Below are 13,414 nucleotides of genomic sequence, written 5' to 3' on the forward strand. Positions count from 1 at the left end.
GTTGTCTTCTGAAAATATCCATACCTTTTAACCCAAAGTCATAGACTTTTGCTATGACACCAAGATGTAAATATACTCCAGCTGTTTTACAGGTGCATGCATATTCCTGGGAAAAGAGGGCCAAGCCCAACCTGCAGGGGGCCATCCAGATACACCAGCCTCTGCACCAGCTTGGAGGACACCAACCGGGCAAGAACTGGCAGGTTGACTTCACCCACATACCCACTCATAAAAAGCCCCTTTATCTCCTAACTCTTGTTGACACTTTTACAGGATGGATAGAGGCATTTCCCACCTCCAGAGAAGCTGCAGGTGTGATGGCTCAGGTACTCCTGAAGAACTCATCATTCCTCAACTTGGTGTGACATCCCCCATAAGCTCCTGGGTACTGGTGCGGGAGAATTGTCTGTATTCTGTCAATCATGTTTTAAATAAATGCTGATTGGCCAGGCAGGAGGTGTAGGCGGGAAAAACAGACAGGAAGTGGAAATGATGCCAGGAAAGCGGGAGAATTCTGGGGAGGAGGAAGTCAATTACTCGCACTCCTGCCCAGATCACCAAAGCAGCAGGATGTGAGCTGCCCCACTGAAAAAGGTACTGAGCCACATGGCTAACATAGATCAGAAAAATGAGTTAAACAAGATGTGAGAGTTAGCCAGTAAGAGGCTAGACCTAATGGGCCAAACAGCTTTATAACTTATAGAGATCTCAGTGTGATTTTTCTCTGGGACTAAACAGCTGGGGGGGCAGGCAGGACAGAAACACAAACAAGCAGGCCCTTCATGTTACAGGGTACCACCAGCTTCAGAGCTGGTACCACCTCTCTAGGCTCAAGTGGGCACCTATTTAGCCATTGGGACCTGGTTTTCCAAGATGCCCCAATGAAGGTTGTATCTGTTCTCATGTCTTGCTCATTGACGCTTGTCTCTTTTTTACAACCAGGACACATCTCTATTCCATTCTTTCTGGCAGTCTTCCTTCTTCCCATGGATAGCCCGAGTCATGGGCCCGTGATAATAATCTATTTTTTCTTCTAGCAATCTGCCTTCTCTGCCTCCTCAAGGAACAGATGTCTGAGGTCTCCAGGATGGCAACTAACTGACTGCTTCTTCACCCATACCACCTGCTGAGTGTAAGCCGATGGACTCCCAACTCCCCTGTTCCTGTGTTGTTCCAGGCCCACAGGAAGTAGCCAGGCCTGAACCACCACCCATATACCCAAAAAGTCTGGGGATATCTAAATGGAAGCTCTCCCAGAGATGCTCAAGACCATACCCACAAGGTATTTAAATGCTTCCTAAGAAACAATCATTTCCTAACTAATGACCAGGTGGTTCCCCTCTTTCTTGAGACACCCGTGGGAGTGCTTTGCTCAAATTAAAACCTGGACTTTAATTTGGCTTGATGTTTATTGCATCAGCAGAGCTACCTACTACTGAGGGATATTTTTACTTATCAGTACCCACATTATTTTCCTATCTTGACTTATTCTGTGCTCAACACCACTTTATGGAAGTTTTTTGCACTGTTTTCATGTCAAACGCATGTCTCAACACCCTGGATGACCCCACCGCCACAGGAATACTTTGCTGTTGCCCATAGTATTTCTTACCTCTGTGCACAGAGAAATCCTACTTGCCACGGTAATTTCCTTGGGCCGGTTCTTCTGGCTTTGCCCAGACTTCTAATCCTTGGGTTCTTTTGCAGATATGATGAGTGTCAGAGGCCCAGCACTCAACAACCACAATAAGGAGATGGAACACATTTCCCCAGGTTGGGGGATCTGAAGGCCAAGTTCACAGTCTTAATTCTACTGGCTACTCTGGAAAGAACTGGAACACAGGAAATGAAGGAGGAAGGGATCACTGCTCCAAGCCATCAAATTCCTAGAATACAGTAGTGGGCCCCTGTGTAAATAAAGGTTTTTCTGGGTGGGGGAGGTTAAGACATTTGCACAAAAGTCTGACCAAGTGTGAGAAATAAAAAGATTTGAATTCCTAAACACAATATTCATAGTATTTGATAGAAAAAAATCATATTTGATTACTTCTTACAGTATGGGGCTCCTCAGAAAACTAAAAGAGCACTACAGTATGAGCCAGTCATATCCCTCCTGGGCATGTGCAGGAGAGACTCCACACACCAGAGACACAGTCTGCACACTCACGTCTACCACACTTCACAGAAGCTGAGGGATAGAAGCTCAGACACAACCATCCACACAGATAGAGAAACAAAATATATGCATGTGCGCAAAAAATTTTAGTATTCTCTATGAAGAATAATAATATTGGGACTGGCAAGATGGCCTGGTGGGTAAAAGCACTTACTGCAATTCCAGACAACCTGAGTCCAGTCCCTGGGGCCACACAGTTGAAGAGAAAACGCCTTCAGGTCATTCAGATCATCCTCTGATCTCTCTCTCTCTTTCTCCGTGTGTGTGTGTGTGTGTGTGTGTGTATACATATATATGTATATATACGTATGTATGTATGTATATATATACATATATGTATATATATATGCACAAATTAAATCGATGTGAAAAAGGTGAGGACTGGCACCCAAGATTGTCTTCTGACCACTGCATGTCACACATGTACACCTGTGTCAACATAGATACACACACATGCATACACACAAAAGATAATTTTTTTTAAAGTCATGGATACCAATAGGCTGTTACAGGAGGAGAGCCCAACTACGATGCTAATGGAAGAGAAAAATAATCTAAAGAGTAAAAAAAAAAATAATATTACGTCAAAGGAAAACAGAACCCTTGGGCTTGCTCTCCAAAGCCATCAACTGTAGCAAGGTCCCCAGTCCATGTGGAGGTGGGGTACATTTCATAGTTACACCTTTACAACGTTGGTATGTAAGGGTGGGGGGCTATAAATAAAAGTCATAAATTATAGAAGTTCGAATTCCTAATCCTAGGTGTCATTGCCATCCTGACTTTGTCTTTATGTCTGGGCACAGGAGGTGACCACCCTGGCTCCCATTACCTCAAGCGTGGTCCACTCACCCGCTCAATGCTCTAAGTGCACACTGTCTTGCAACTGTACAGCAGTAAGGCTGAAGTTTCTTCCTGTTCTTTGTCTTTCCCCGACGATGTGGTCAGGTCCCCTGGTCTGGAGCAGGACGGGCATGGCTTCAGTGGCTCAGACACGTGTGTTGGTTTACGTGCTCTCTAAAGTTGTCTCCCATGCCTTGATGACCTTACTTTGCTGATTGAGTATTGTGCCTATGGTTGCCCCCGAGTTGGAGACTTTAGCTGTGGGCTGCGAGCTGAGCAGTGATTGCATTTGTGTTCTTCCCAGTGGAGGGCTCGGGTGTGTGCCTCTTCTGGCTGTTACACCATTATTTCAGAGTCAGGTGATTGTGTGTCACACACTTTCCTTGTACCTGCTATCAGTGTGACCTAGATAACTGTCCCCCAAAGGCCTATGTGTTGGCGGCTTGGTGCTGTTGCAGGCAATGAAGCCTCACAGATGAAGTGATGTCCTAAGTGTTGTTGGGGTCCCAGTCCTTTCCACTCCCATTGTGGATCGGTCTCCACTTTTGCTGTGTTGCACTGAGCCACAGGACCATGGACTGAAACCAGAAGCTAAAATAATTATTGAAAATAGTTTTATCCTGTTGGCGTTCATATATCTATCCTGGGGATTGAATTTGGGTCCTCAGACTTGGAAGCAAGACAAGATTGCCAGGCAAAAGTTGGAAGCATGGTGGGAGGGAGGGGAGAGGGGGGAGAGAGAAGGGAAAAGGGGAGAATTGGGGAGAACTTGGGGGAGTGGGATGGTTGAGATGGAGGAAGGGTAGATATGGGAACAGGGAAGAAGATATCTTAATTAAGGGAGTCATTTTAGGGTTGGCAAGAGGCTTGGCTCTAGAGGGGTTCCCAGGTGTCCATGGGGATGTCCCCAGCTAGGTCCTTGGGCAGTAGAGGAGAGGGTGCCTGAACCTTGTCCCATAGTTACACTGATGATTGTCTTGAATATCACCATATTCAATGGATGGAGATAGAGACAGAGACCCACATCAGAGCACTGAACTGAACTCCCAAGGTTCAGTTGAAGAGCAGAAGGAGGGAGAATATGAGCAAGGAAGTCAGGACCGCGAGGGGTTGGTCCACCCGCTGAGGCAGTGCCTGAGCTAATGAAAACTCACCAAAGTCAGCTGGACTGGGACTGAACGAGCTTGTGATCAAACTGGACTCTCTGAATGTGGCTGACAATGTGGGCTGACTGAGAAGCCAACGATAATGGCACTAGGATTTGTCTCTCCTGCGTGTACTGGCTTTTTGGGATCCTAGTCTGTTTGGATGCACACCTTCCTAGGCCTGGATGGAGGGGGGAGGGCCTTGGATTTCACACAGGGCAGGGTTCCCTGCTCTCTCTTAGGACTGGAAGGGGAGGGAGGAGGGTGAGTGGGGGAGTGGGAGGGAAATGGGAGGAGGGAAGAAAGTGGAAATTTTGAATGGTATTATTTATAAAGTAATAAAAAAATTTCAAAAATTGTTTTGCTTAGGTATTTTCACTACACAATGAGGAGGTCTCAGACACATTTATGTGAATCCTTTCTGATGCTGGCTATGACATCTCAGTAGAGATGTGAACATTCAGTCCCTTTTTTTTTTTTTTTGCTGGAGGGTCACACAGGAACATCCAGCAAAAATGACATCAGAAATGGCAATCCTCCTAACTTTAGCCCCTTAGAGAAAACATAGGCTCTGGGACCGGACAAGGAAATGTAGGAAGAAATTAGACCATTGCCTGGTGTCAGAAAATAAGGAAATTCTCCAATAATTATTAGAAGATACCAAAGCCCGAAGGACTAGCATGAAGGAGCTTCCCCTGTGAGCATCAAAAGGAATTACAGTGAGACCAAAAGAAGACAGGTCTAGACTGACCCCCGAAAAAAGCAGACAGAGAAGAGTGCTGCCTCCAACATATAAACACAGAATGAAGACAGCATTCGAGTCTCCTCATCCGACGAGCAGCTCAGGAACTAAGCAAGCTCCAGCAACAGACAGGAAGCTTGTCGGCAGGCAGGGCTGCACACCCCACCCACATGCCAGTAACAATCTGGAAAATAATCAGTTTTGAGGCCACATGGTTGATTACCAATAACAGAAAAACCTACGTCATGTCCGCCTGATGTAACACACCAAGAGAGCTGTTATTACTCTTTCCTCAAACTAAACATTGGGAAACGACCAGGCAAATCCAAATAGAGGAACTTCTTGGGCAAAGGGACCTGCCACCAAGATCCTCAAACCACATGGTGGAAAGAGAAAACTAATTCCTGCCAAGTTTTCCTCTGGCCACACACAAGAGCCATGACAGTCACTTAAGACACACACACACACACACACACACACACACACACGCATGCACACACTCACATATGCATGTGCACAACATTAACAACTGGCAATTCGATGTCAAGCACATGATACAGTCCTAGTAACACTTCACAGTCATGACCATCTTCAGAACAGAGGTGTTTGGAAGTGCAGGAACACCTTCGAGGTCTGGAAATCACAGGAGTCAATACTGGATGCTACACCTTCCTGAGAATCTGTTCTTCTAGACAAACTGGCATTGCAGACATTCATGTAACCATCAACAAGTCATAGGGAATTAGGGTAAATTAATTCCTGGGGTGGGGGATACAAAGGTATGCTATATTCTGTTTTTATTGCTCTACAAAGTACTGAAGGCAGGCTAACTTTATAAAGTGGTTTAGTTAGTGCGCAGTTCTGAGACCAATGGCAGGACTCGATGGCTGGAGGTCTGTGAGAACCATCCCGACGGTATCACATGATGGAGCATGCATGTGAGTATGAGTGTTTTCCCCTTCTGGCTTTCTTGCTTTGATTGAGATTTTTACTATAAAAATAAAATACCTACTCAAAAAATACCAACTAAGATTTTAATGTAGCAAATAATTTTACACCAGGTACAAGAACTCTTTCTGAAATTTAATCAACTTCCAAGATACGTCGATCCCATTTTTCATGATTATAAAAGGCAGGGGTGGGCTACGAGTGGCCAGTTCCACTGTTGGTCCATTTCCTTTGAGCTGTTCACAATGGGATATTTGCATGTTTCCTCCAAGGACGATGGACCTTCTTGCTGGCCAAGACTTCCAGGTCACAGCATATCCGGGCACGAGTAGAAGATGGCTGGATGATGTCGTCCACGAACCCTGGGGAATCGAAGAAAAGGAGATCACTGTGTGGGTGGTCATCTACCCAGTCACTCTCAGCTCCACAGGCCGATAGTGTGGGCAGCGCTTGACCTGGCAGAGAGATGCAAGCCTACAAACCCTCCTTGGACCTCTGAGGCATCTCTGCTCTGCCGGGCTTCTTAACCTTTGGCATAGGAACAAGGCAAGACAAGGGAATGTGACCTCTCCCTTCCTGCCTTGAGCCAGGGCCTCCACCCTGCCAGGATGGACTCAAAGGGAAATAAAATTAAGAAAATATGTACATGACTGGAGAGATGGCTCAGCATTTAGGAGCACTGCTGCTCTTCCAGAGGACCAGACGACCCACTTCAAGTGGTCCAGAACTGCCAGTACCTCCAGCTCAAAGCGATCTGATGCCCTCTTCTGGCCTCTGTAGGCATGTGTACGCACACAAGCGCCATATACACATAGACAAATAAATAATAAACAAGATTTTTAAAAATAAAGAAAACACGTACAACAACTTCTCCCTGCCTGTCCATGGGTCCTTATATTAAAATTTTGCTTCCTCCATGGAGAGACAGTTTTTCTCCCTGCCCCTGTGACTTGCTTTTATCCATGCAATGTGACAAATGTTACCATGGGGTTTCCCAGCCCTAGACCTCAGGGCCTAAGTCTCCTTCCTTTTGACCTACTCCCGGGACACCAAGAAGAAAAGCCTGGACTAATTTAGAGAAGTGAGGAAGGACCAGCAAGCAGCCACCATTATCTTGAAAGAAAGGCCATCTTGGACTGTGAAGCCAGAGGCTGACTCTAGTGAGAACAAACCCAGAAAAACCCGAAGAGCCACCCAGCGAAGCCCAGGCCACAGTGGGCAGATGAGAGGGTTTTAGCCACCAGGTCTGGGTGGACTGGATGACTGGACCCTCACCTAGAAACAGAACCCTATCCGCAGCCTGATCGGCTCCAGATCCTGCCCAGAGGCAGCCCCGTCACTCCCCAGGCAACAGAGATAACTGCAAAGATGAAAGATGCAGAGAAAGAACCACCAAATGACAGGGGCAGATGGACAGCACCTGCCTCCACCCGGCCCACCTCTCACGGCTGCAGGGAAAGGGTTGGCGAACTTCTCCACATATTCTGCCTGGGCGGCTTCCACATCTTGGTGTCCTTTGAAGATGATCTCCACAGCACCCTATGAGAAGAGAAAAGGTTTCCCAAGAGTGGGGTTCCTCACAGCCAATCAGAGCAAAGAGACAGGCCATGCGTGGGGCTACCTTTCATGCTCTGGGACTGAGGACGGAATGCTGGACTGACTGTGGTTCCAGGTCACTCCACTCTCCCTCTGCACACCTTATCATCCTCTGAAGTCAGGATGTTCGGCCTGTTTCTCACTAAGTGCTGCTTTTCCTCCTTCACGACCCCAAGCCCTGAACACAGAACACACTGCTGGTGGTGGTCTGAACAGGTATGGCCTCTATAGACATAGCGAGTGGCACTATGAGGAGATGTGGCCCTGTTGGAGAAAGTGTGTCACTTGTGTGTGTGGGGGTGGGCTTTCAGGTCTCCTATGTTCAAGTTATACCCAGTGTATTTCACAATCTCCTTCTGCTACCTGCAGATCAAGATATAGAACTCTCAGCTCCTCCTCCAGCACCACCATAATGATAATGGACTAAACCTCTGAAACTGTAAGTTAGTTCAGTTAAACGTTTTCCTTTTTGAGAGTTGCCATGGTCATGGTGTCTCTTTACAGCAATAAAACCCTAACTAAGACACTGACCTGAAGAACTCATGTGGAAGGCTTGGCCCTCGAGTGGGAACACTCTGGAAACCTGGAGTCACCTGGCTCAACCCTGATAGCTCTTTCAAAGCCACAAGAGAGCCACCAAAGACAGAACTTTAGCTTCTAGTGGGTGGAAAGGGGTGACTCTGTGCAGGAGGTCAAGGGAGTATCCAACCAGTCTGGAGGCTGGCCCCCTGGGTAGCTATAGCTGGGACACCCCAGCAGATGAGATGAGGTGGTGAGAAACTGTCCCACAGGTAAATTCAGCTGACTCTGCTCTCTCCCTGGGTCCCTTTCAAAGCCAACCTTTCCTCTGCATGAAGACACCAATCAATGTGCCTGTCACTGGGAAGTCAGGAGGTGGACTGGCTAGGAAGGGGACTTTCCAGGATTTAGACTCTTATCAGGAAAGTTCCTGGGCCCAGTGCTGCTAGATGGCTTTACCTTGGCACCCATAACTGCAATCTCGGCTGTGGGCCAGGCATAGTTGGTATCACCAAGAAGGTGTTTGGAACTCATGACATCATAGGCACCTCCATAGGCCTAGAACAAACCAAATGCTGAGTGTCAATGTCAGAAACAAGCAAATCATATCCCCCAAACACTCCAGAAAGCCAAAGGAAATGGAGTCATGCCCTATGGCCCCGCAAGGTCTAAGTCCAAAGACCCTTACAGCCCACACCACCTGCTGTTGCCGGCTGTCCCTGCTGCTGGGACACCATGGACACCCCTGTAACATATACTGCAGGGTGAGCCCTCTAGACATTTCACAGGAGTGAGCGAGAGGCACATCTCCTTCCAGACCAGGTCACCTCACGGCAGACCGCCTCAGCCATGCTGCTAGGAGCAAGCTCCTAGGGACAGGTGTGGAGGGCAGGGCCTCACCTTCCTAGTGATGACTGTGATTTTGGGCACGGTTGCTTCGGCGAATGCATAGAGCAGCTTGGCGCCATGCCGGATGATGCCACCGTATTCCTGTGCTGTGCCTAGGTCATGAGGAAGAGTCAGCAGGTAACATTAGAGCCCTTGCAAAGTCTCATGTCTGTGACAACCTCAGAGAGGACCAGTCCTCACAAGGTTCAATCTTCTGGACAACGGAAGACAGACGAGTCAGAGCCGTGGGGTCTGTGAGAGAGCCACACTGAACGCAGCCACCTCGCCAACCCCACCTGTGCTGGACTCACCAGGCAGGAAGCCAGGAACATCAACAAAAGTGATGAGCGGAATGTTGAACGCGTCACAGAATCTGACAAAACGAGCCCCCTTCACAGATGAATTAATGTCCAAGCACCCTACGAGGAGAGAGACTGTCTGTTGGAAGCTCTAGACACAGCACCACACACAGAGGGAATATGCCCCCATCAGGCACCCAGGCCTGGCTTCCGAGGCCGCACAGGTTCATCTGACTGACATCAGGAGAACTCCTGCCAGGCAAACAAGGCTGTGCTGGCATCAGTGGTAAAATGCCGCAGCCTGGGACAGCTGGGCAAGCTCTTTCCCAGAGGCTGAAGGGCAGTCAGCCCAAGTTCAGCCTGGTTTGCCCCAAGGAGACTCTCAGCAGAAGCTGTCACTCAGAGTGGCTCTGGAGAATGCAGAGCTGGACTCTGGCTCTGTGGTTCATCGCCCTCGGGAAGTTACCTTTAGAGCATGAGGCTCTTCACCTGCAAAGTAGGGGCATCACCACCTCCTACAGCACTGTAGGAGGCTTGAGCAGGCCACTAGCAGGAACTAACTAGTAAGTCCCCAACTTACACTCAAGGGGCTTTCAGACTTTTCTCTGAGACCAGTTGGAACTTTACCAGATTTTCAGAAATGCTATGCATGAGAGGAAACCATTAAGAAAGGAAGGAGAGATGGCTCAGTGGTTACGAGTACTGGTTGCTCTTCCAGAGGACCCAGGTTGGGTTCCCAGCATTCACACTGCGGCTCACAGCCAGCATCCAGGGGATCAGATGCCACCTTCTGACCCTACTGGCACCAGGCACACACGTGGTACACATATACAGGTAAAACACCCACACATATGAAATATTTTTAATGAGTAAGGGCCAGCTGTGGTCATGCATGCTTCAGTCTCAGCAACAGGAAAGCTGAGGTCATAGGAGCATCACATGTTTAAGGCCCATCTGGTATAACTGACAGGTTCCTGGCCACTACGGTTATATAGCAAGACCCTGATACCCTTCCCTCCTCTCAACCCCCTGCTGGGAAAAAAGAAGAAAGAAATTAAATGGCCACAAATCAAGAAAAAAGTTCACAGTTCCACAAGGGACTCATATCTAAAGTACACAGAGACCCTGGGAGTCAACAGACCTAAAAATCCCAAAGCAGGGCTCCCTCAGAAAGCACACTGCAATAATGGCGTCTGTCCTAGGAGATCACGGGAGTGTGTGTCACTCACACTGCCAGAGCCCACCTCAAGGAGAACCTGAGAGCTGGGCTTCCTAGGGGTGGGGGGAGGGTAGGTACTGGATCTCAAGTCCAGAGCCTGTGGAGGCGGGGTAGGCCTCTACCACTAAGCTGCGATCCTTGCCCAGAGTCGTGCATGTCCGTGTTTACATTATAACTACATGCGTTTTCAATGTGTATAATCTCCAGCATGTGTGCTGCTGTTTACATTATAACTACATGCATTTACAATGCGTATAATCTCCAGCATGTGTATCACTGTTTACATTATAACTACATGCGTTTTCAATGTGTACAATCTCCAGCTTGAAGCACAAGCCTGCTCTCCCTGGTTCTGGAGGACACAGAGCCGACTCTGTTTACAGATGTGTGAGTCCGCTCTCAGCTGGCACAGCTGCTGGGCGGACGCGGTTTAGGACTCAGCCAGTTTGGAGAGCAGCGAGGAAAAGTTCTCGGATCCACCGACCAAAGGCAGCAGCTGGCAGCCATTCAGACACATGGGAAGGGAAGGCGCCTGCCACCAAGCCTGAAGCTCAGTTCCATGTGGTGGGAGGAGAGACGTGACCCCCACAGACTGTCCTCTGACTTCACACACGTGCACCACCACATACAAATAACTGCAGCAAAAACGTTTCAAGACAGTAGTTGAGCCTGACCCAGTGAACAGAGTTGCCTGGGAGGAAAAAGCCGAGGAAAGGGTTCCCTCGTGAACTCACGCACTCATCAGTAGCTGTGTGCAGGGAATTTAGGAAGCACCTGCAGGTCTAGACCCAGAAACACAGTAAGAGGCCTGAGAAAACGAGAAAATACCCTAATGTCAATACAAAGGAAAATGCATTGCAAACGAAGTTAGGACATTTGGTTTCCTTGTGTGCTTTCTTCTTTTGTTTGGTTCTTGGTCTTCAAAAACAATTATGTCATAATACTAGCTGACCACAGCCTACGGGCAGCTGGTGCATGCGTGTGACAAAAGATGAACACACACGACAAAGAATATGGTCTTAGGGTGGAGAGATGACTCGATGGTTAAGAGAACGAGATGCTCTTCCAGAGGATCCAGGTTTGATTCTCAGCACCCACATAGAAGCTCAAAACCCACTGTGACTCCAGTGTAGGTGATCAGTGCCTTCTGTTCATCCCTCTTCTGGTCTCTACGGGCACGGTAGCATGTAGTGCAGACATACATGCAGGCAAAATACCTGTACGCATACAGTAAATGAAAGAAAAGAAAGTCTCTAGAAAATACCCAAGAGGAGATGTCCTTGGACAAATACCACATCCAACAACGTAACAAAGACCAATGCTAAATGGGGTCAATGTGAGGCTGGCCTTCCTACCCTGTAGGAACTGGGAAACTGCAAGGGGCTGGGTGTGCTGCGGCCATAAGAGCTGCTGGTGCATTCTGGGATCCCAGAAGCTCAAGGGCCCAAGGGAGGAGGAACAGCGAGTCTGCGGCCACACGGGGTTACTTAGTGAGACTGTCTCCCAACAAGTCAAGAAATAATGTACTTAGGGGGAAATTATCGCTTTTCAAACTTAAAGAATTGTTCATAAGAAAGCAAGAATACTGAATGCACTAGACAGAGAATTTAAATCAACAGTCTTTTTTGACACAAGGTCTCACTGAGTAGTCCTAGGCTGTCCTGGAACTTGCTTATAAACCAGGCTAGCCTTGAACTCACAGAGATCTGCCTGACTCCTAAGTGCTGCATGTACGTTTCCATTACAGTACACCACAGTCTTAAGGACATTAAGGAGATAAAGGAAAGCATGGCAATAAACAAAGGGAATCAGGGAAACAATGCAAACACAATGAGGAAACCAGGGAGGACAAGCTATAAAAAATAACCTAAAAGATTCTGGAGGGGGCTGGAGAGATGGCTCAGTGGTTAAGAGCACTGGCTGCTCTTCCAGAGGTCCTGAGTTCAATTCCCAGCAACCACATGGTGGTTCACAACCATCTGTAATGAGATCTGGCACCCTCCTCTGGCATGTGAGCATACATGGAGGCATAATGCTGTATACATAATAAATAAATCTTAAAAAAAAGATTCTGGAGCTGAAAATCACAGGAGTGAAGAGGAAATCTTCTAGAGGGTTCAGTTCAGCAGGACACCTGAGCTGGTGGAACAAGGACTGGAGACGGAACAACTGAAAACCTCGCACACCTCACAGACCCATAAGGTAACTGGTAAGTCATTCAGCGGATACGGCACGCCAGGAGCGGGGGCACACCGAGAGAAAGGCTTAAGATTTGTACAAGCATCTGATGGCTCCCCAGATTTGATATGACATGAAGCTACAAAAACCAGAAGCTCTAAACTCAAGCAGGATAAACTCAGACAGTTGGACTGGGAGATTGCAGTGAAACACTGGAGGACCAAGAGAACCCTCAGGGCTGCAAGAGATAGGACTCCTGTGCACAGCGGGTCTTCGATTAGACTGTCAAATGCTATTTCTGCACGTGGTGGAGGTCAGACGACAGATCATATATTTTAAATGCAGAATGAAGGGCACTAAGAATTCTGTACCCACAGTGCTTCAAAGGGGAAGGAAAACTGAAAAGTGATGACATCACAGGATAAACAGGGAGGCTACAGAGTTCACTACCCTAGACCAGTGGTCCTCAACCTGTGGGTTGTGACCCCGTTGGGGGTTGAACCTCCCTTTCACTGGGGTGCTAAGACCATCCTGCATATCAGATATTTACATTATGGTTCCTAACAGTAGCGACATTACAGTTCTGAAGTAGCAACAAAAATGACTTTATGGTTGGGAATCACCACAGTATGAGGAGCTGGATTCAGGGGTCGTAGCATTAGGAAAGCTGAGAACCCCTGCCCTACACATACTCTGCATTAAGACCTTCACAAGTGCTCCGGGAAGGGAGAGCGGAGGCCAAGCACGACTCAACAATCTGAAGAATAGAGACAGGGAGTCTACAGTGACAAACAGCCAGGGTCATTGCTATCCGCTTTGGAACTCTGCCTTTTCTTCCCACCATCATTTTAAAAACAAATGAAG

At 47.8% G+C, this 13,414-nt stretch overlaps 1 protein-coding gene and 1 long non-coding RNA gene across 3 annotated transcripts in view; one reads left to right on the forward strand and one right to left on the reverse strand.

Annotated features, from left to right (window-relative positions):
* The first annotated feature begins 388 nt into the window (after positions 1-388).
* On the forward strand, positions 389-2,007 carry LOC125389105 (uncharacterized). The gene is made up of 3 exons (XR_007228392.3): positions 389-594; positions 1,038-1,282; positions 1,708-2,007. It is a non-coding gene; the product is annotated as an uncharacterized LOC125389105 (long non-coding RNA).
* Positions 2,008-5,923: 3,916 nt separating this feature from the next.
* Pccb (propionyl-CoA carboxylase subunit beta) overlaps positions 5,924-13,414 on the reverse strand; it is a 61,146-nt gene continuing 53,655 nt past the window's right edge. For both annotated transcript variants that reach the window (XM_085689624.2, XM_048416945.3), the window contains 5 exons: positions 9,166-9,273; positions 8,867-8,967; positions 8,426-8,524; positions 7,291-7,390; positions 5,924-6,213 (listed from right to left, as the gene is read on the reverse strand). In XM_085689624.2, coding sequence (XP_085545750.1) covers positions 6,092-6,213; positions 7,291-7,390; positions 8,426-8,524; positions 8,867-8,967; positions 9,166-9,273 — 530 coding nt within the window. In that variant the 3' untranslated portion in view covers positions 5,924-6,091. The remainder of the gene's footprint in view (positions 6,214-7,290; positions 7,391-8,425; positions 8,525-8,866; positions 8,968-9,165; positions 9,274-13,414) is intronic.

This window comes from Myodes glareolus, chromosome 4 (assembly GCF_982192425.1).
Source record: "Myodes glareolus chromosome 4, mMyoGla1.1, whole genome shotgun sequence".
In the NCBI taxonomy this organism is placed as follows: domain Eukaryota; kingdom Metazoa; phylum Chordata; class Mammalia; order Rodentia; family Cricetidae; genus Myodes; species Myodes glareolus.